Source organism: Mesoplodon densirostris, chromosome 3 (assembly GCF_025265405.1).
Source record: "Mesoplodon densirostris isolate mMesDen1 chromosome 3, mMesDen1 primary haplotype, whole genome shotgun sequence".
In the NCBI taxonomy this organism is placed as follows: Eukaryota; Metazoa; Chordata; class Mammalia; order Artiodactyla; family Ziphiidae; genus Mesoplodon; species Mesoplodon densirostris.
Window position 1 is genome coordinate 125,770,027 of NC_082663.1, and position 19,466 is coordinate 125,789,492.

At 35.7% G+C, this 19,466-nt stretch overlaps 2 protein-coding genes across 10 annotated transcripts in view; one reads left to right on the top strand and one right to left on the bottom strand.

Moving 5' to 3' along the window:
- TCERG1 (transcription elongation regulator 1) overlaps nt 1–14,626 on the top strand; it is a 60,022-nt gene extending 45,396 nt beyond the window's left edge. For 8 of the 9 annotated variants that reach the window (XM_060093584.1, XM_060093585.1, XM_060093586.1 and 5 more), the window contains 7 exons: nt 3,178–3,328; nt 7,441–7,605; nt 7,869–8,051; nt 10,006–10,185; nt 10,877–10,960; nt 12,277–12,377; nt 13,566–14,626. In XM_060093584.1, the coding sequence (XP_059949567.1) occupies nt 3,178–3,328; nt 7,441–7,605; nt 7,869–8,051; nt 10,006–10,185; nt 10,877–10,960; nt 12,277–12,377; nt 13,566–13,767 (1,066 nt within the window). In that variant the 3' untranslated portion in view covers nt 13,768–14,626. Of the gene's footprint in view, nt 1–3,177; nt 3,329–7,440; nt 7,606–7,868; nt 8,052–10,005; nt 10,186–10,876; nt 10,961–12,276; nt 12,378–13,198; nt 13,293–13,565 lie in introns of all 9 variants that reach the window. The other variant, XR_009531484.1, reaches the window with a different exon arrangement.
- A 3,324-nt stretch (nt 14,627–17,950) lies between these two features.
- Nucleotides 17,951–19,225, bottom strand: GPR151 (G protein-coupled receptor 151). The gene has a single exon (XM_060094432.1). It carries the CDS (start codon nt 19,223–19,225, stop codon nt 17,951–17,953), a length of 1,275 nt encoding a protein of 424 aa, XP_059950415.1.
- Nucleotides 19,226–19,466: the final 241 nt, after the last annotated feature.

A 19,466-nucleotide genomic window follows, 5' to 3' on the forward strand; every position in this document is an offset into this window, starting at 1 on the left:
CATGGAAAATCTCTAAAACTATGGGGTAGAATCATGGAGTCTCTGGGTTAAATGGCACTTTTTATAAAAGTTTATCTTGTTTAAACAGTTATTTTTGTCAGTGGAGACAGGGAAGAGTATTGTTGTTTGGAAAAGTGTATTTGGTACACGTTTTCAAAAGTGTATATTTGAAAAATGAAGAGAAACTTAACGGCGTTATTAATACAGATTTCATAAAAGCAAGCTGAGTATTTGTGACCATAAAGAATGTAATATTCTTCCGAGGTTAACAGAGTTTCAGACTTCCCAGGGGGTCTTGGGCTTTTTCTTAATCAAAAGGGTAAGTACATGGGTCAATGTAATTGCGACTGGGTTATAAAAGACGTTTTGGAAGGCAGTTGAGGAAATTGGAACATGAATTGGTATTATATAATATTAGAGATCAGTAATTTTCTTGGATATTGTGGCTATGGAAGAAAAAGGATTTAGTCTCAGGAGATGTATGCTGAAATGTTTATAGATGGAGTCTCATGATGTCTACAGGTTATTTTCAAATGATTCAGCAAAATATATCTATAAAAACCCTTTATGGGTCTGGGAATAATTGAGACTCCAATGAGATTTCTCTTTTGTGGATTTGACAAATTAAATCTTGCTGTATCACAGTACCCTACTGATACTCTTTTGGGGCAGATAGAATTGTTGAAGTGAGCTTTACTATGCAGGTTACTTCAGAAAGTAAAACCATCAGGCACATAACTGGGAGTCTTAGCACTTGGGGCATTGTGCTGTATTGCTAAATTGATGCATTTTAATACTAGCATAGAGATTAGGACCGATTTTAGTAAGTAGTAGAAAACAGAGGAAAAACTTAAAGTTGAGAAAATACTGTCCATAGACCTACTTTGAATTGGGAAAAGACCACTAGCACAAAGTTCTTCAGTACAGTTCATAGATATAAAGCACTGGAGTTTATTCCAAGGGAAAGAATGGCTGGGGAGAATTACCTAACTTTAGTGCCTGTTTCTTCTATGTCTTTTTTCTTTTTTAATGGAGATTTCAGGTATACCTCCTATGGTCAACTCCGAGTCACTATACTCTTTCCCATCCCCTACCACCAACCAACTATCCACCTCACTTTTTTCCTGCAAAGGATTCTCTACTTTTTCTGTTATAAAATAGCATTTTTGGAGTTAAAAGATGAGTCATATGAAAACATCTCTACGGGAATCTAATGCTTAAACTTCATTATAGTCTCTCTTCTGGTAAAATATAGATATATTTTACATATTTTTTAACCTATTCTAAAATAAATATAAAATAATTGAATTCTCACTTTTATGCATTGATTTTACATTTTAAAAAGTTTAATCATAGTAGTAATTGTGTTTTTTTTTGGTCTTAAAATTATAAAGCAAGGTATACTTAATTTATCATGAAAAGAAAATAGATTTAATGGACTACATATTATCCCTTTTCTGGGGTATTCATTTTTATTTTACCATATAATTTTATTATGGTTACATATCCAATGTATGTATATGTATGGTTACATACCCAGTTTTGCAATGTATCCTTTTGTTAAAAATGTTGAATTAATGAAGTTAGATATTTTGAGTAATACCAGTTGCATATAAAAAGATTGTTAGAATCTGGCTTTGGTTAGCAAAGCTTAAAAATAGCAAATGTTAGCAGTGAGTAGTACACCTATTCTTCAGTTGATGTTTTAAACTCTAAATTCTAAAGTTAACCAGCCGTTTTTTTCTTGATAATTAAAGTAGTAATTTAATCTTTGTGTTAATACCTAAGAGGAGGTGTTTTATTTTTGAATTGAGATAAGTAGTTTTATAGGGGAAAGTAAGCTTTATTTTTCACCTCTAAAAACGTGCTAAATATGGGAATGTTTATTATAAGTGTGAATTCTTACTATGTAAGGTGAAATATATTCAAATATATGAAAGCATTATAAATGCCTTTTATTCATGAAGAAATTTTTAATACTTAGATTCATTAGCCCTCATAGACCTTAATTTTCCATATCTCTGCTGGAACTCCCTAATTGTTCATCCATTAAAATCATGTTTTAAATTCTTTGAACATATTTTTTAATTCTTCCAATATAATTGTAATAGTTTTAAAGGATTTGTCTATATCTAAAACAACATCTGGGCATCCTGGGATAATTTCTACTGGCTTAAAAATTTTTTTTCGTATGGATCCCATGTTTCTTTGTATGTTTAGTGATTTTTAATTGAATATTGGAAATTGTGGATAATAGGTAAAGACTCGAATCTGTTATCTTTCTCTCAAGAGTGTGTATTCTTATTTTAGCAGGCCAATTACAGGCCAGTCACTTTAATTTTAGGTTTGATTTTATGCTTTGTTAGTATGGATCTCAGAAAGTGGAAGGTGTTTTTGTCAAACTTCCGACTTTGTCTCCCTTGTGGATCTTTTGTGGGCTTTGTTGTCTTAATATTGTTCTTTTTCCAGCACTACTCAGTGTCTGGTATCTCTTTTTTGCTCTTAAGCATGTAGCAGTTTGGTACCAGGAGTGGTCTTTCTGCTGTTTTATAGCTTGGATTTGTTTATCTACTTATTCATGAGGGATTTCGAAATGGTATTCTTCTGGGGTAGTACCCTCTTTCTATAGCTTATTCCTCTGCCACTTTAGCACCGAAACTCTGATCTCTGCTGCTTCTAGCTCATCGGGACCACTGTACTCTGCTTGGACTCTACCTCTTTGCATTTTGGGAAATTGTCCTGATGGACAGTGCCAAGGGGCTTCTTACCTCAGTCTTACTCTACCTGTTGTCCACTGCTTGAAATCAATTGCCTCATATATTTTGTCCGGATTTATAGTTGCTTATGGAAGGAGAGCTAATTCAATAAGAGTTACTCCATCATGGCTGGAAGCAAGAATTCAGCCTCATTTTAGGGTGGAAATAGACTCTTTAAGTCTCTTGAAGCACACAAATTCTTTGCTGTCAGATGTCTGTCCCCTTAACATCATGCTGATAGTGTACAGATCTCTCACCACATTTTCACTCTTTAGCCCTTTCACTCCTTCCTGTAGGCAGATGTTGGGACTCATTGTCTTGTTGGCACATATTCTTACTGGGAAGATGGTATCGTCTGCTGTACCTTTCTACAAGTAGAAATAGCTCTACCAAAGTTAGCACACTTGCCATTTTGTTACAGAGCTACTTTTAGTGAATTTGCAGCCAAGCATGCTAAAGATTCAAGATTCAAAGCAATTGAAAAGATGAAAGATCGAGAAGCCTTGTTTAATGAATTTGTGGCAGCTGCAAGGAAGAAAGAGAAAGAAGATTCGAAGACCAGAGGTGAGAAGGTAAGAAGGTTTTAGTTCCAGTGGTGTGATTGATGGGAGTGTGAATGGGAAGGGACTGAACTGGTGCTGCATTTCTAGTCTCATTCATGGGCATAAATAACAGGACCCACATTTATCGTTTAGCTTTTTAAGTTAACTTTTACAGTTGTTTATATTATCACTTTACTTCCATAATGCATACAGTTTAGTAGTGTCGCTAAGCTGCATAGATTTTCTTTAAATTTTATTAATACTAGGATGCCCAGTAAACCCAGAACTGGTTATTAGGCCTATCTATTCACTGGTGCCTGCCTGCTAAGATTGCAAGGTTCTTTATAAGTAGTAACATTTAAGTTTTTCAAAAAGCTTCTTTATATTTTTTGCCCTCTAAAAGATAGCATTTTAGTGACTTTCTAATCTCCTAGTAAACATAGCTTACATATGAATTATTGCTTATCGGAATTAAAGGTCAGCTATTAACGATTAATGAATTCCAAATGTCATTTGACAGTGGTGTCAGGGGTGGAGAGGAGCTCACCCCTGAGGAGGCGGACTGGTAGGGAGGCGGCACCAGTGGTGCGTAAACCATCAGAACATGCAGCCGCTCTCCTTAGTGACCCTGTGCGCTTTGTGAATAGAGAAGAGGGGCCTCTGAAGCTTTATCATTGCTGACATTTTAAATTGCCTCTTATCCTAGAAAGTTAAAATATTACACATTCTATTAAGAAATGTTGTTATGGAAGGAACGCCACTCTTATTGGGAGGAAGCCTCTTTCATTGAAAAGAGCAACAGCATTAGGTGAAATAACTTTTGTCAGAAATAACTGAAATTTCCTGATTATCTGATTTATTAGGCTTCAAGGTAGATTTTTCCAGAATTATTTCACTGTTGACTGTCTTTGGTAAATGATTATGCTTCTCAGAGGAAATGTGCAAGGTTAAGTTCTGCATAAACATTTTGACTGTTGAATTAGAATCATGTCAATGAATTGTTTGCTACTTTTGACTTTTAGTAAGAACCTATTTTTTTAAAAGAAAACTAAGTAAATAAATGTTTGATACCGTATGATTGCTTTTAAACAAATTGAATGTTTTTCTCTTTGCATTTGTAACTAATGTTCTTTTTCTAAACACTTTTTTGGTAATTATTTTATGTATTCTGTTTTATAACAAGTGGATAGACTTGACAGTTTTGTGCTGTGTGGCCTGTCAATCAGTTTGGTCTGACAGCTGTCAATCACTGCTATGCAAAGTATTATGGGATTCTCTAGTGAGGAAAGAATTGATATCTCTCTGTGTAGTCACTTTAGCCTCCCACAGTTCCAGTACATTACATTTTTTTTTTAGTCTTTTTCCTTATGAAGTAATGAGAGTTGTGCCCAGGATGTGTTAATTAAAATAAGAAATTAAATAGACATTACATCTAAATGAACTTAATATATTCAGCTTTACTTTCTTTTGATTGTAAAATTTGAATTCTCTAAATTAAAGGTTTATCTTTGTACTATTACATTGAAAAAAAAGGAAATTACCGAAGTAAAACTTTCTCAGCCAATTTAAAGAATGCAAAATCAATTACTAACTAGGTTATGAAAGCAGAAATCTTTATAAAGGTTTAAATGTACTTTTTATACTCACATTTTGAGAAGTATCTGGTTAATGAAGTTTTATCACTTCATGACTTTCACTGTGTATTTATTCTTGTGAAGTATATTGGCAGTACGTTTTTTAAAAATGGCATTTTAGCTATGTGTAATTGAACAGTAAACTGGTATACTGGAGTTTCTTGGTTCTTAAGATTCCTAACTGGTCTTTGTAACATTTAGACAATTGAATCAATAGCTGAACAGTAAAAATTTAAAGGTAATTACTTGCTGAGTCAAAAACCTGTGAAGGGCATTGACTTTTGGTGAAATCCTTTTTTCTCTTTAGTAGGCATTTTCAAGCTACAGGGTGCAATCATCATTTTCATGTAGCTTTTCACTGGTAGTTTTATAAAAAATGCTCCCAAAGCTGTTTTACTGGACCGTTTTGTTTACCAAAGTAGCTACCCTCTAGTTTTTGTTTATTTTATTATAATTTATTATTATTATTACAACCAATTTTTATTAAATTGTGTTTCAAATAATTTATTTTTTGGAACAACAGATTTGAAGTTGCATATAATGGAGTTAATCCTCTTATGAAGTTGGCATTTTTCTCTCTTCCCTCTGTTTTGAATTAGCTGCTGAGCAGTTTTTGTTTCAGTACATTTCTCCCTTTTTAACTAAACAGCTTAGTTGGTAAGGTACTTCCATTTTTGGAGAGAAGAAAATAGGGACAGTAGGACCTTGAATTGTTGCTAATGGAAATTGACATTTATGCAGTTGTTAAATAATTCTTCTCATATAAAAAGCAGCTTCAGTAAGCCATTTGTAGCCTGTCATGGTAATATCCACAGTGAAAGAAGTTAAATTTTATTTAAAGTTCACTTTGTTTATACATCATATGTTTTTTAAACTATATGATAATTCTTTATAGGCTTCATGTCTAATGTTTGAAACATTTTTAAGTTAATGTAAATTCTTATGGCTTAGAAAGATTCCTATTTGATGCAGCTTACATGTTTTATTTAACGTAAATTTTGCCTTCTAGCTCTCCCATGCATCTGGAAATTTGGTGTTCCTTGTATCAGATACAAAGTTAAACAGATGAACAGAAAAGTTATGTTACATCGCTACCTCAAGTAGTTTCTTTATTGCCATCTAGAAATATTGGCCTTATGAGTTATTTCTCATTAATCCTAACAGTCAAGAGCCAAGTTAGGTGAGTGGAGAAATCCACAGCTGAATAGCTCATCTTTTAAAAAGTTCTCTAATGCAGAAGCTCTGTTTTTTATAACCTTACAAGTGTTTTCTAGAAAGGACATCTACCTCCCTTTTAATCCTCTAGTAGGAGAAGTGAGGTTACAGCGAGAAGTGAGAGGGTTGGAATAGGCAGAAGGAATGATTCATTTATTTTGTGCCTACACAAAAATTCTGATTCCATTTCTAATTTCTCATTCCCTTGGTCAGGTAGGAAGGCAGCATGTTTAATTCCTACGGGGAGGAGAGGTTCTTGACCTGGTCAGAATCCTCTGTTGAAATGACTTTAGCTACCTCGGATGTCTTCTCTGGTAGCAGTACATAATAATTTAAATGAGACTGAATTTCAGAAGAGGTCCTCAAAGTGCATAAAAACAAATGCCTTGTTTATTTTTTTCTTCTCTTATTAAAAAGGTAAAATTTTTAACAATTCTAACAAATTTTTCCAGTTTTAACAATTTGGAAGAGATGTTCTAAGTATTGTATACGTTGACACTAAAAGGTTAATATTATTTAATACCTTTAGTATAATGTTACTAACTTGGTACTTGATTTGTTAAGAACGTTAATTTCATTGGCACTTATATTCTGGTGAAGGCATACATGTTTAATGGCTAAAGAGCACAGGAAATCTGAATGTAGTGTTTTTTTTTAGAAATGACTAATTATGACCATAGAAATTCTATAAATTTCTTTCATATAAAGGTAAAAACATTGCTCTTTTTTAAAACCAAAATATAAAAGTTTACTCTATTTTTGTTTGTTTTTACACATTTGACAGTATAGTTTCAGATTTGTAATGAATAAGACTTGCTCTTTGTGCTCAACTGTTTCTAAATTCCCCTATTAGTTTTAACAAACAGTTTTATTCATCTGCTTTTTAAAATATTCTTGCTATCTTGATGTTAAAGTATTTTTGCCATTAGTTCATAAGCCTGAATCTAATGGCAAATTCATATTCTTCATAAAAACATGGCAGTTCTGAGATCAAAAGTTATAAACAACCTAAAAAAGTTGTTTCTATATTTGAATAATTTCATTGAAGAATATGATTTATTTTGAATTTGGTAGATTTTAAATGAGAGCCTATATGTGTATTGATTTTTATATTTCTCGTAAAAGAGCGATTCTGATTTTCTTTTTTACTAAAATTCTGCTCTAACTGCATTAAAAAAGTTATTCTCATCTTTAAGGTAAGTGAACTTTTTTTCTAGTTGCAAACATTTATATATGAGGAATTTCTTATGGCATATTGTTTTCTTCCCACCTCACACCTGTTTTGAAATACAGATAAAATCAGATTTCTTTGAACTATTATCTAATCATCACTTGGACAGTCAGTCTCGATGGAGCAAAGTAAAAGACAAAGTAGAAAGTGATCCACGTTACAAAGCAGTGGATAGTTCATCAATGAGAGAAGACCTTTTCAAACAGTACATTGAAAAAATAGCCAAGGTAAGCATTGTGTTTATTCATATAGTAACCATGGAATAGTAAAATTCTTAATTGCAGTATAAAGGCATTTGCTACTGTTTTGGGTTTAGAATTTTTCTTGTTGGTATTCCTAATAGACTCTCTAGTAGTTGACTTTGAAATGAGTGTTTAGGTATATTGGTTAAAAACTAGGTTTGAAATTTTGTATTTGGCAAACTAGTTATTCTGTGGAGCCATATTTTGATGGAGTTAGTAAGAAGGTTAATGTAATTTCACTTTTACAGAATTTAGACTCAGAAAAAGAAAAGGAGCTTGAAAGGCAAGCCCGCATTGAGGCAAGCCTTCGAGAACGAGAAAGAGAGGTGCAGAAGGCTCGTTCAGAACAAACAAAAGAAATAGATCGAGAGAGAGAACAGCACAAACGAGAAGAAGCTATCCAGAATTTCAAGGCTCTTCTGTCTGATATGGTATTACTCTTTTGCTTTTTTCTCTGGAGTACTGGATATTAGAAATCTATTACATTACCTCATTAGTGGACATTTTAATATTCTTTAAATTGACTCAGATATAATTTCGTAAGTTACCTATAAAGTATTTTAAAATTGAGTACTTGGTATTAACATCATTAGAATAGGAAAACCCTAGTTATTTAAAATTTTCAGAGGTTTGATGTTTTGTATAAAAATTCATGATCTTTTAGTCTCAAAGCTTTTTAAAAAATTACCCTTGATGAAGTCATCTTAAATCATCACACACTTGCATGTCATAGTAATAAAGTGTGCTGAACATAAGTTCATCTTTTGATGATTTGGGTCATCATTGTGATGATCAGTTATTGTACATGTAGACGGTATGGAATGAAGGACTGGAGGTGTCCTGACCCCTGGGATTTTTTTTGAAAATCCTCCTGTATTATCCAGGGTTGTTGAGGTAGGTAGGGTTTTTTTTCCCTACACCGAATGCCCCCAGACCACTCTGCTGTTCTGTTTGTTTTTTCCTCTTCTCTTTGTCACTGTCTCTCCTACTGTTTCTTTTCTTTCTTTCAACAAGGCTCTTCTCATCACTCCTGTTGCTTCTTCTGATTTCTTCCCTTGCTTCTGCTGATCTGTTTTCAGTGACTTTTTTCCGTTCTCTGGACGATTACAGTTTCTTGTTTTCTCTCTCTGCCTCTGCTTCCCCCAAATTCATCCTCTGTATTGCAATCACAGAAGTCTTTGTAAAAAGCAAATCTGATGCTTTTGTCACTCTCCCTGTTACTTGAAGAAGGTAAAGGTCCTCCCTACTTCTGGAAGTTAGCTACATTTCAAATTCAGTCTCCTTAGCATAATATAAAAAACTGTTCATTCCTTGACTCCCTACCTTCATATTACCTTATCCTCTTTGGTTTCCTCTCTTGCCCCCTAAGCTGTAGCTTTGCTGAACTTATCTTTAATGAACCATACTTAGTTTAATGAATGCTACCATTACACATGCCAATCCCTTCACCTATAATGCTTTTAAATTTCCCACCACAGTGGCAAACTTTGTCATTCTTGAGGAGCACACTCTCTGTAAGGCTGATCCTGACCCATCTGGGCAGATTTGATCTCACTGTTGCCATTTACCAAACTTGTGCTCAGCATATACCTTTGCAGCACTTATTACATGTTAGTGCAGTTCTTTGCTTATATGCCTATCTTCCCTACAAAAAGTAAGCCCTTTGAAGGAAGACATAACTGTGTTATTTATTTAGTATTCCCAGTGCCAAGTTCAGTGTTCACCTGACATGTTCTTAGGTGCTTGATAAATGTTGGTTAAATAAATGTTTCTATATTTTTCTTCTTTCTTACTTTTCTGTCTTTTCAGCATCCCATATTTCGTAGCATTGGCAGCATTGTGACTTAACTTGTAATGCCATTACCATCCATGCAGCATACCTTTCTGCTGGTTGCTGAACCAGCCAGACCTGTTATCTTGTTAATGAAGTTAATTCCTGCTTGTGTGTGAAAGTGTCACTTCCAATATGTAGTTAAGTCCCAAATTGAGCTCAAGAAAAAAATTTTTTATCTGGTGAGCTGCTTGTGCTGTGAGATGGTATATTTCCTCTTTTATTTATATCCATTTCTACTACTACCAGAAGTTGGTAAGATGTTCAGTAGAGTACCTAGGTACTTAAAGTTCTTAGGGACCATGGTTGATGGGAGATAGCTTCTCTTCATCCTTGCCACCTCTAAACCCATACTACATAACTTAGGTGAGCTCTGGGAGGTGAGATTTCTGGCTTAAAGAAGTAGATTTTCAGTGACTGCTTGACTAAGATGGAGTCATCAGAAACTTCTTTTATTAAGTGTATTGTTCCTAAACCAAATAAATGAGTCTTTTATTGATGAAATAATGAAAAGGTAAGTCTGTTTGGTGATAGATACCATTCTCTGTTTTTAGGTACGTTCTTCAGATGTGTCCTGGTCTGATACTCGGAGGACTCTTCGGAAAGATCACCGCTGGGAATCTGGATCCTTGTTGGAAAGAGAGGAGAAAGAGAAGCTTTTTAATGAACACATTGAAGCACTTACCAAAAAGAAGAGGGAGCACTTTAGGCAACTTTTGGATGAAACTTCTGCAGTAAGCGGCTCTTACTTTTCTACTTTAATCTAGATGAATCTTTGTTAATAATTCCCAAAGTAAAACATTGATATGACTTTTAATGTCATTCTCTTTAGACCCATTACTGGAGTTCATGGGTTTTATGACACTTTCTTCTCTGATTTTTTTGTTCGTTTACTTAAGTAATATGTTGATGGTACTTCCATTGTTTAGAAGTTACTTCCTTTTGCAGTTATTAGGTTCGTATCTGCTCCCTTAGTAATTCCATATGTCCTTAGCTGTGTGTGATCATTGATGCTTCCTGATGATAGAGTTAATAGATTCCTTCTTTTGCTCCATTTTCAATTTGGTACCGTGGCCCTCTTGTTTGGCAGTTTGTACCCTCTGTTCAGGTTTTGCTCCTATTTATCTGATCTCTCTTTGGTGATGGTTTCTTCAGAAGTTACGATGTTGCCCATGGAGATACAGGGTTTGCAGGTGATTGTCTTAGGTCACCTTGAAAGTATGGCCATGAACATAACTCTTTTGGCAAGCCAACAAAAAGAAATTGCATTAAAGCTGCTTCCCTGTCCCTAACTTAGTCCAGTTATGCCTGGGCATTACAAGAGATTGCAGGTCAGTGTAATATTATGTACTATATGTGCTGCAGTTTGATCCCCTCAATAAGTGTGAGTTCTATTTATGTTTTTTATTCACTTTTCTTTCAAAGATTACCTTAACATCCACGTGGAAAGAAGTAAAAAAAATCATTAAGGAAGATCCTCGGTGCATTAAGTTCTCCTCCAGTGACAGGGTAAGAAAATTTTGTCTGAGATTTACTTTCAGTTTATAAATATTAATTGGGTGCTTAATCAGCAGCACTAGTATCTTGACTGAAATGAAGTTTATGGTTTTAAGTGAATAACTTTTAAGTGTATGAGACATAAATCTGAATTTCAAGTTTATATTTTCTTTCTTATACAGTATATTAACAAGATAGCACAAGAGGAACTTTAAAAATTTAATCCTTGGGGTTAAACCTGTGTTTTGGGATCTTCTAAGAGACTAATGAAGCTATAGTTTTTATTTATTGTGTAGTCAGGTCCCACTAGGTAGATATTATTCAGCCTGGCAATTGGTACCAGGCTATCAAAGTGCTTGACTCTTACAGCCACGCTAGCAGAAAAACATAACATGATCTCTAGTTCTTGTATGCTCCAGAAACTTTGGAGTAGGGGAACCTCAGATGTGTGAGGTTTGTAGAAGCTGAGCTCTCTTCTGGTGCACTTTGGCTCCTGTGTAGGAGAAGAACTCACCAAGGGTCTGAAATAGTGAATGATGTCAAAGAAAGTGTAGCTTATTCCAGTCCATTTTGTCCCTCAGCCTTCATATGTTCCTTCTTCCCATCATTCTGTCCTGGTTGGTTTCTCTAGGTCTAGAGTCCAAAAAGCCCATGATCTAATAGTCTTCCCCCTCCTACTCCATTAGGTGGAATTTTAGATGTGTCGACCGCAAAATATACGTGGTTGGAAAAGAGTGGTAGACGGATAGCTGAGAGATCCAGTCTCAGTCTCTAACTTTTCTGATTTTTAGAATTGATAATAAGGTCTTTTTTTTTTTTTTTTTTTTAAAGCTCAGAGTTTATACTTATCTTTGCTATTCCCTTACCAAGCTCTGTTACTGAGCTAAACGCTCAGTTGAACTTTAAAGTTCTGAGCATTATCTTATAAACTATGCCACATTATTTTTGTGCTTAAAGATATAAATACAGTCTGTAGGAATGCACATTTAACCCTTAATTTCCTTATTTTTATGAGTGTGTACCCCTTGAGGTTGTTATGAAGGGTAAAGGAGATATCTTATAAAACCCTCAGCACAGTGTAGCACATAGCAAGCCCTGAAGTTTTAGCTACTACTAATACATGGTTTGTCATTCTTGCTTTTTCCCTTAAAAATGTACACTGCAGATTTTCCTTTTTAATGAATGTTACATGGATAAAATGTACCTTATTGCCTTTTTCTTTTGAATTATTTTATGTCGTGACTTACAGGTTGCTTGTTTAATAAATAATTGATACTAATTTTGCAATTAGTAGAATTTTCCCCCCTAATCTTACTGTCTTTTTGCAGAAAAAACAAAGAGAGTTTGAAGAATACATCAGAGACAAATACATCACAGCCAAAGCTGACTTCAGGACGCTTTTGAAAGAGACCAAATTTATAACATATAGGTGTGTGCAATGAAATGTTTCATATCAGCAGTCATTGTCTTTACTAGTCCTTACTCTGATGGCCAAAGCATACTTTGCATTCACACACATGTTGACATTATTAATTTTTAGGAATAAGAAGAAGGCAACTTTATCAAAGATTGAATACAGCCCATATCTACCCTTACCTTTTTTCTTTCTTTTTCTCTTTTTTTTCAAAGAAAGGGCCCAGATGTTAATTCTTATTTTGTGTTACCCACCCATCCAGTTTTTAAACATACTTTTGTTTTCACTTCACTGCTTTTTTAGAAGTATTTCCAAATATATAAGAATTGTATTTCATGAAGAGACTAAAAAAAAAAATCTTTCACTATCAATTATCTTTGCTTCCTCTGAAGACTATTCAGTGTTCATTCTAAAGCTTGAAATCATCTTATATGAGCTCAGTAAAAACATTTTTTTCCTCAGAGGAAAGCAGTTTGCTGGATACTTTTAAATTAAAATTTTAAATTACAAAATCAGAGCTTTAAAACAAATTTTCTCTGTAACATACCCAGTAGTTCCCCACCCCCAGCAAGTTGTCATCGGGAGAACAATTTTACATTGCTTAGCAATCAGTATGCAGGAAACCATTTTTGTTTCATGCTCCAGCTTTTCTTCTTTTAAGAGAAAAATTTGAAACATCTTAATGAAGGGTATGTGCACGGGAGGATAGATAGTGCTGAGGGTGTGGTTTTTAGGTATTTTGTGATTGGATTTTTTGGTCAGGATCCTTAATGTTTTGCATCAGCTTGGGCTTTTAAATTAGATGTGAAGTAAGACTTCTTTCTACATTTTTATAGTTAATTTAGTGAAAGATGTGAAAGTGAAAGCTTGTGAAAGATGCTGGGATTGGCAGCCCCGCAGACTGAAGTCCTCTGTTCATCCACAGAACAGGTACAGCACGGGCAAGATTTACCCACCCACCCTCAGCCCTGATCTGGAGGGACCACCAGTAGGGGTGGGAGGGTAATTCAGCTTCTGAGGCCCTTTCACTCCTTGGAGTCTTTGCTGAGGCGACTTACAAAGGTGACCACTGCAGTGAATTTTTCTTAAAAAAAAAAAAAAAAAATGGAAACACAATTAGGAACTAGATGGACATTTCCAGCTCATTTCTGAAAGACCTATGAACAGCAGTCAGTAATTCTTGGACTTCTTTTCTTATTTCAGATCCAAAAAGCTAATCCAGGAATCTGATCAGCACCTGAAAGATGTAGAAAAAATTTTGCAGAATGACAAACGGTATCTAGTACTAGACTGTGTGCCAGAGGAGAGGCGCAAACTGATTGTGGCATATGTGGATGACCTGGATCGCCGGGGTCCACCCCCACCTCCCACAGCATCAGAGCCCACAAGACGATCAACAAAATAATTCTGAATACTCTTCCACAGGGGTGTCTGTTAATTCAAAACGCTTGCATGAGCCAATTTTCAGGTTTTTACATGTATGTGCATTAGTCAAACTATTGCAAAACCATCTGATGAACAGAAGGAGAAGCATCCGTGAACAGTTTCTGAACAGAGAACACTTTGGAAATATTTATGCTTTTCTTTGTGTGGCATGACTGACTTGCATACTCAAATATAGGCTGTCTCTAGTAAATCTAAAATCTTGAAGCTAAAAAATTATCCTTTTATGAGGTGTGGAAGTCAGTGACTTTTGGTGACGTTCTTTCTAGCAGTGTTACAATACATGCAAGACGTAAGAGCATTTGTGGTTTGAACTTGCAAGATGCAGATACCACAGACTCCAGAAAAACCTAAGTTGGGGTTTGTTTTGTTTTGATTTTGTTTTTTAAAGCGGGTAAAAGACAAAACACTGAAAATTGAATTCTTATCTTCCAGAGGCTAAGATTATTATAATGGACATACTTTTACCTTTGTCTCTAAAGAACACTTTAGTTTTATTTGTTCACTTATGTGCTTTGATTATCCCCTTTGAATTATAGGCCAAGTCTTGTTGTTTAGCCTAAGAGAAGATTTATTTAGTAATTTCTTCTCAGGTATGGAACCACGGTCGTAACTAACATGTTGACCAGACTAGGACTGCTGGTTAAAAACATTTTATTCACCATTAAGTGATCTTTATCAATATTCTGGATTAGACAACAAATTACCTTTCTTGGGTGTTCCCTGTAAACTGTACTCCTATTTGAATGTTAAATTTTTGTTTCTAAAGTTTAATTTTAAGATGTTTGAATGTTCAGTTTATGTATTTGAACTACAATAAACCAACCCTTTTTATATACGTGGATTGTATATGATTATTGTTATATAATTTATAAATACTTCTTTTAAGCCTGTTCTTAATTTGGCACAAAGAAAGTTTAAATTTTGAATATTGCATCATTTTAAAAGGCTTGAATATAATAAATTACCTGCATCATAAAAGGGAAGGAATTTGTGAAGAACCATTTTGGTGCTCAGTCTCTTAGCAGTATCTTATTGCTTCATAGCAAGAAGATGCTGGTTTTTGTCTGTTTTCTTGTTTTTGTCTTTTATATTAACATATTGATGATGAATGCCTTTTTGGACTCCTTTCAATGTGTCATGCACATTATACCGTGAAACTTACCTTTGATTCCCCATCGCTCTTTCTAGCTTTACTTCCCCAGTTTAAAAAGATCCCTCTATTTCATTTCTTCATAGATTTCTAGTTTGAGTTACCACATAAACAAAATGTTTAAGAAAAATATATGTTAACAGGATAAATTGTTTTCCCTGTTACCTCACACCTGCTATGATTGCAGCAAAACCTAAAAAAAGGGACAACGGTATTTGTATATGTTGTATGCATACAGACCCAGACATGCATCACACACATACAAAAGTACAGTCACATCTCTGTGACTTAGTGCTTAGCTTAAATATATGAAGCGCCACAGAAATGATGTGAGTTCTATATGTAGAAACCTGGAGTGGGTTATCTGACTAAAGTCTAACCTATAAAATTGGTAATTAGCAGGATTTTTTAAAAATCCATTGAGTGATTTTGAAGCTTGTCAGAAGTGAAACAAAATGTGTGCCCAAAGGAACACAACTATTATAGAATAGGACTGTCCTACAAAGGTGGAAGTTTCTAGAATGCTTTATTTTGTTATTCTGAATTCCACATAATATTATTTGCCTACTCACTATGTTCCATTTCTCACCATAGAAAAGTGTGAAGAAAATGGTTTGGTGATACCTATTTTAATTTCCTACTTTTGCTGTAAAGTATTTGGGATTAATGTTTCACGTAAGGTGTAAATCAAACTTTTCTATGCAGATTTCTTAAAGGGAGTGAGGACTTTGTATATTAGGTTTTTTTTTTTTAATTGAAGTATAGTTGATTTACTGTGTCATGTTAGTTTCAGGTTACAGCAGAGTGATTCAGTTATACATATGTATATACTTTTTCAGGTTCTTTTCCCTTATAGGTTATTACAAGATAGTATAGTTTCCTGTGCTATACAGTAGGCCCTTGTTCATCTGTTTTATATACAGTAGTGTGTGTATATTAATCCCAAGCTCCTGCCCCCCATTTATCCCCCTGCCCCCTGCCCCCCATTAGGTTCTTAATGACAGGGTCATTGTAATTACATTGTGTTTCAGTATCTTCATTTTGATGTGGAGCTTATCAGCAAGCTCTAAAAATACATGGTTTGTTGCGCTCTGATACCTGTGCAAGTGTTAAGGTCTGACCTCCCTGTAAAGCCCCCTTGTGCAATGATGATTTCGAAAGCAGCATTCAAGACAAAGACAGCTTTAAGTCTCCAGAACTATCTGAAGTAAAACATAATTGTTTTTATTTGTTTACAAGTTAAAATGTCACACAGTGAAAGCTTACATCCTACATTTACTAAAGATAATGAACATAAAAATATTTAATTCAAATAGTTCATCCAGTTTTAAAGGTAATCCAATTATATAACTATTGTCTAACAAGACAGTATTTTAGGTACTTGGGTTAACTGTGCTCTTGTGAGCCTTAAAATGAAATATGTTATGAACCAAGGCAAAAAGCCTTACCTTCTGTGTTAAAATAGCAAATCATGACCATTTATAAAGAACAAACCAAAAACCCCACAGACTGTACATTAAAAAAAATTTCATTCACAGCATATTTTTATATTTTCTCCACTGCTTGCCCTAAGTGCAGTTTTTTTGTTTTTGTTTTTTTTCAGAGAGAACCACTCAGTGAAAATATCCCAGAATTCCATTAGAGTAACCAAGAATCATGGATAAATGTCTTTATTTAATAGGGGAAGAAATGTTATCCTCATCGTTTTATTGGGTATGCTTTACCATGCTGTAAATTGAACAGTTACTGCTTGTTATTCAAATTATACTGGTAATACATTTTGGAATACAAAATTTTATCACTTTTTCTGTTAGCCAGATTCTCTGTCTTGTGTCCACTGAATTTTCTCTTTTCCATGCTAACTCTCTTTCTCTCTTACTCCTTCCCTTTCTTCCTCTCTCTCTTTTTCCCCACTCCCCCCCCCCCACCCCCCTTGGGTTACTCTTGATAGTCTTTGTAACTTAAAAACCCTGAGGTATTTTAAAAGTTGGGCAAGGTTCATGTTCAATGTTAGAGCTATGTTTAATGCTCATTTAACAAAAAAATCACCATCTTTATATTTGAGGCTTACATTCACCAATTAATACCTTCATCATTAACCATAATGGTATGGTTAACAATAACATAGCTTATAGTTTATCTTGAGAGAAAGAAGATTTGGGGAGAAACATTGATTTCAGCTTGTAGAAGATTGTCTCCTGCTACTCTTTGGAAGAGGAGTTAATTGGGAGGAGAATTAAGGGTGGTTTTTAAGTTCTTTCTCAAAATCAGAATATAGAATATCATGATAGGCTGCTAAAATCCCCAGACTTAGAAACTGAAGACTCACAAAGGTGCTTTAAAAAGATCAATGAAGCAGATTTTAGTATAAGGCAAAGTCTGAATTTACTTAAACTTAGCCAAAATAAAAACCATGGTTTGAAATTAGCCCAGAATTGGAATAAGGTGATGTTCCTTATTCTTCAACCTTCAGTCATGGAAATTCTGTATGGATTTTCATCAAGTAAATGAACATTTCTTAAGCAAATGAAGATAACATTAAAATTTATGTGTTAAAAATCTCAAGTAGAAGTAGATTTTGAGCTCTGGTTATGTGCAATAAGGTTTGATAGGTGAAGTTAGAGTTAGCAGGTTCAGGAAGAAACTAAACGTAAAGAGATTGAACCTTTGACAGATAAGCTCCACTCCAGCCAGTACACGGCTGGTACTAAGGACTACCCAGTAAAACAGCCATTGTGGACAAGTGACAAAACAGCTGGCCTTTCTAATCACTTGTGACAGAAGCATCTTCAAACAACACAGTTAATTCTTTGGATAACCAGGTTATAACATAGTTATTCTAAAACGGTGTCCTACTTACCAAATTGCACATTTTGGAAATGCAGACTGTGAAGCCTTTTTGTAATTCCTAATGGTAATTTTATTATGTTTCATATGGCAAAGTCAACAATACTGATAAGCAGCATTACAAATAAATAACAGTAATCGCAATTTATTTTGCTTTGAAACTATCACCATCTCCTGTCTCTTCGTGTTCCCAGGGGATAGGGTCATTGTCCTGTACACAAGGGACTGTGTCTCTCTCATGCCAAAACTGCTCTACATCAGGGAGGATGGGAATCTCTGCCTTCTCAGCTTTCTCTTTGCTGGATGAGGGAGAGCCAGTTTTCTCTTTCTCTGGTATGGATGATGGGGATTCTGGAGATGGAACATTGTCAGGAAGGACCTGTGAGTTACCAGCGGGTGTTTCCTGAGACTCTGAAGCAGTTGGATGTTTTTTGGTTATCCATTTCCATGAGCCTTTTAAGCCTTCCTTGGACTCCTCTGACATCACTAGAAAAATGAGAGGATTTGCTGAAGAGATGGAAAACATTAGGACTTGAGACAGGGCTATAAAACCTTGCGGTGGGGCCGGGCCTCCGGCCTTCAGATGCCACATCCACAGCCACGCTATCCATTCAGGGAGCCACAGAATAGTGGAGGTGATGGCAATGCTCAGCAACATCACTGTGAGTTGCTTTGAGTGCATCTGGCTTCTAAGATTTTGAGTCTTAGTTCCTCGTTTCTGACATTGGCCATAAGCTCTCCAGAAATAAAAGCTGGCAAAGAGTAACGGAAGGCAAAATACCAGGAGAGGGTAGAGCTTACCAAACATTGACATGAACTCTTCGGCCATAGCGGGTACATCCATGAGGCACATTTCCACGCCTGCGTGATGCCTGGTGGTGCTAAAGAACCATTCTGGCAGGGGTAGCAGGCTAGCCACGGCCCAGATGGCTGCCAGCACTGACCAGGTGGTGCAGTTGTGGATATTTTCTTGCTTGGCTGGGTCACATGCATACATGAAGCATACTTTGGCCACTGCAACGATGGTCAGGCTCTTGGCTGCCATGCACGTGTGGATGAACCAGTCAGAGGACTTGCAGACAAACCAGCCTAGATCCCAAACCCCTTTGGAGTATGCTGTAGCTCGGACAGGTGCAGAAAACATCAGGAGAGAGAGATCAGCCAGGCTGAGATTCAGAATCAGGGAGTGGATCATGGATGGCTTTCCCTTCCGAGCACTGTGGAGGAGGATGCCAATCACGCACAGATTCCCCACGAAGCCCACCAGGCAGACAGCCACCAAGAGAGCTGGGACTATGGTCCTCCAGTCCTTGGAGTCAGAGGGCAGGTACCCACCGGCAAAGTGGAGGTGAGCAAAGGACCCGTTCATGGTGCTGGAGTTGGAGTCTGCCAAGGCAGCTGTCAGCATCCCCCTTTCCATCCAGCTTCTACTTGCAGAAGTTAGCTTCTATTTGTCTTTCTGCCTTGGCTCTTTTGTGTAGGAAGTAAATACGTCATCGTCAGTGTCAACTGACACCTCTGGACCCTCCTCTTGCTTATTTCCTGAGAGCAGACTGTGGAAGAAGTTTGACTGCTAAGCTCGTCTCTGCTGCATGTGCTATTTCTTGCCTGCACTGAGTGACAAGCCGCAGGAGAGCATGGCTGCTGCTCATTAGCAAGTC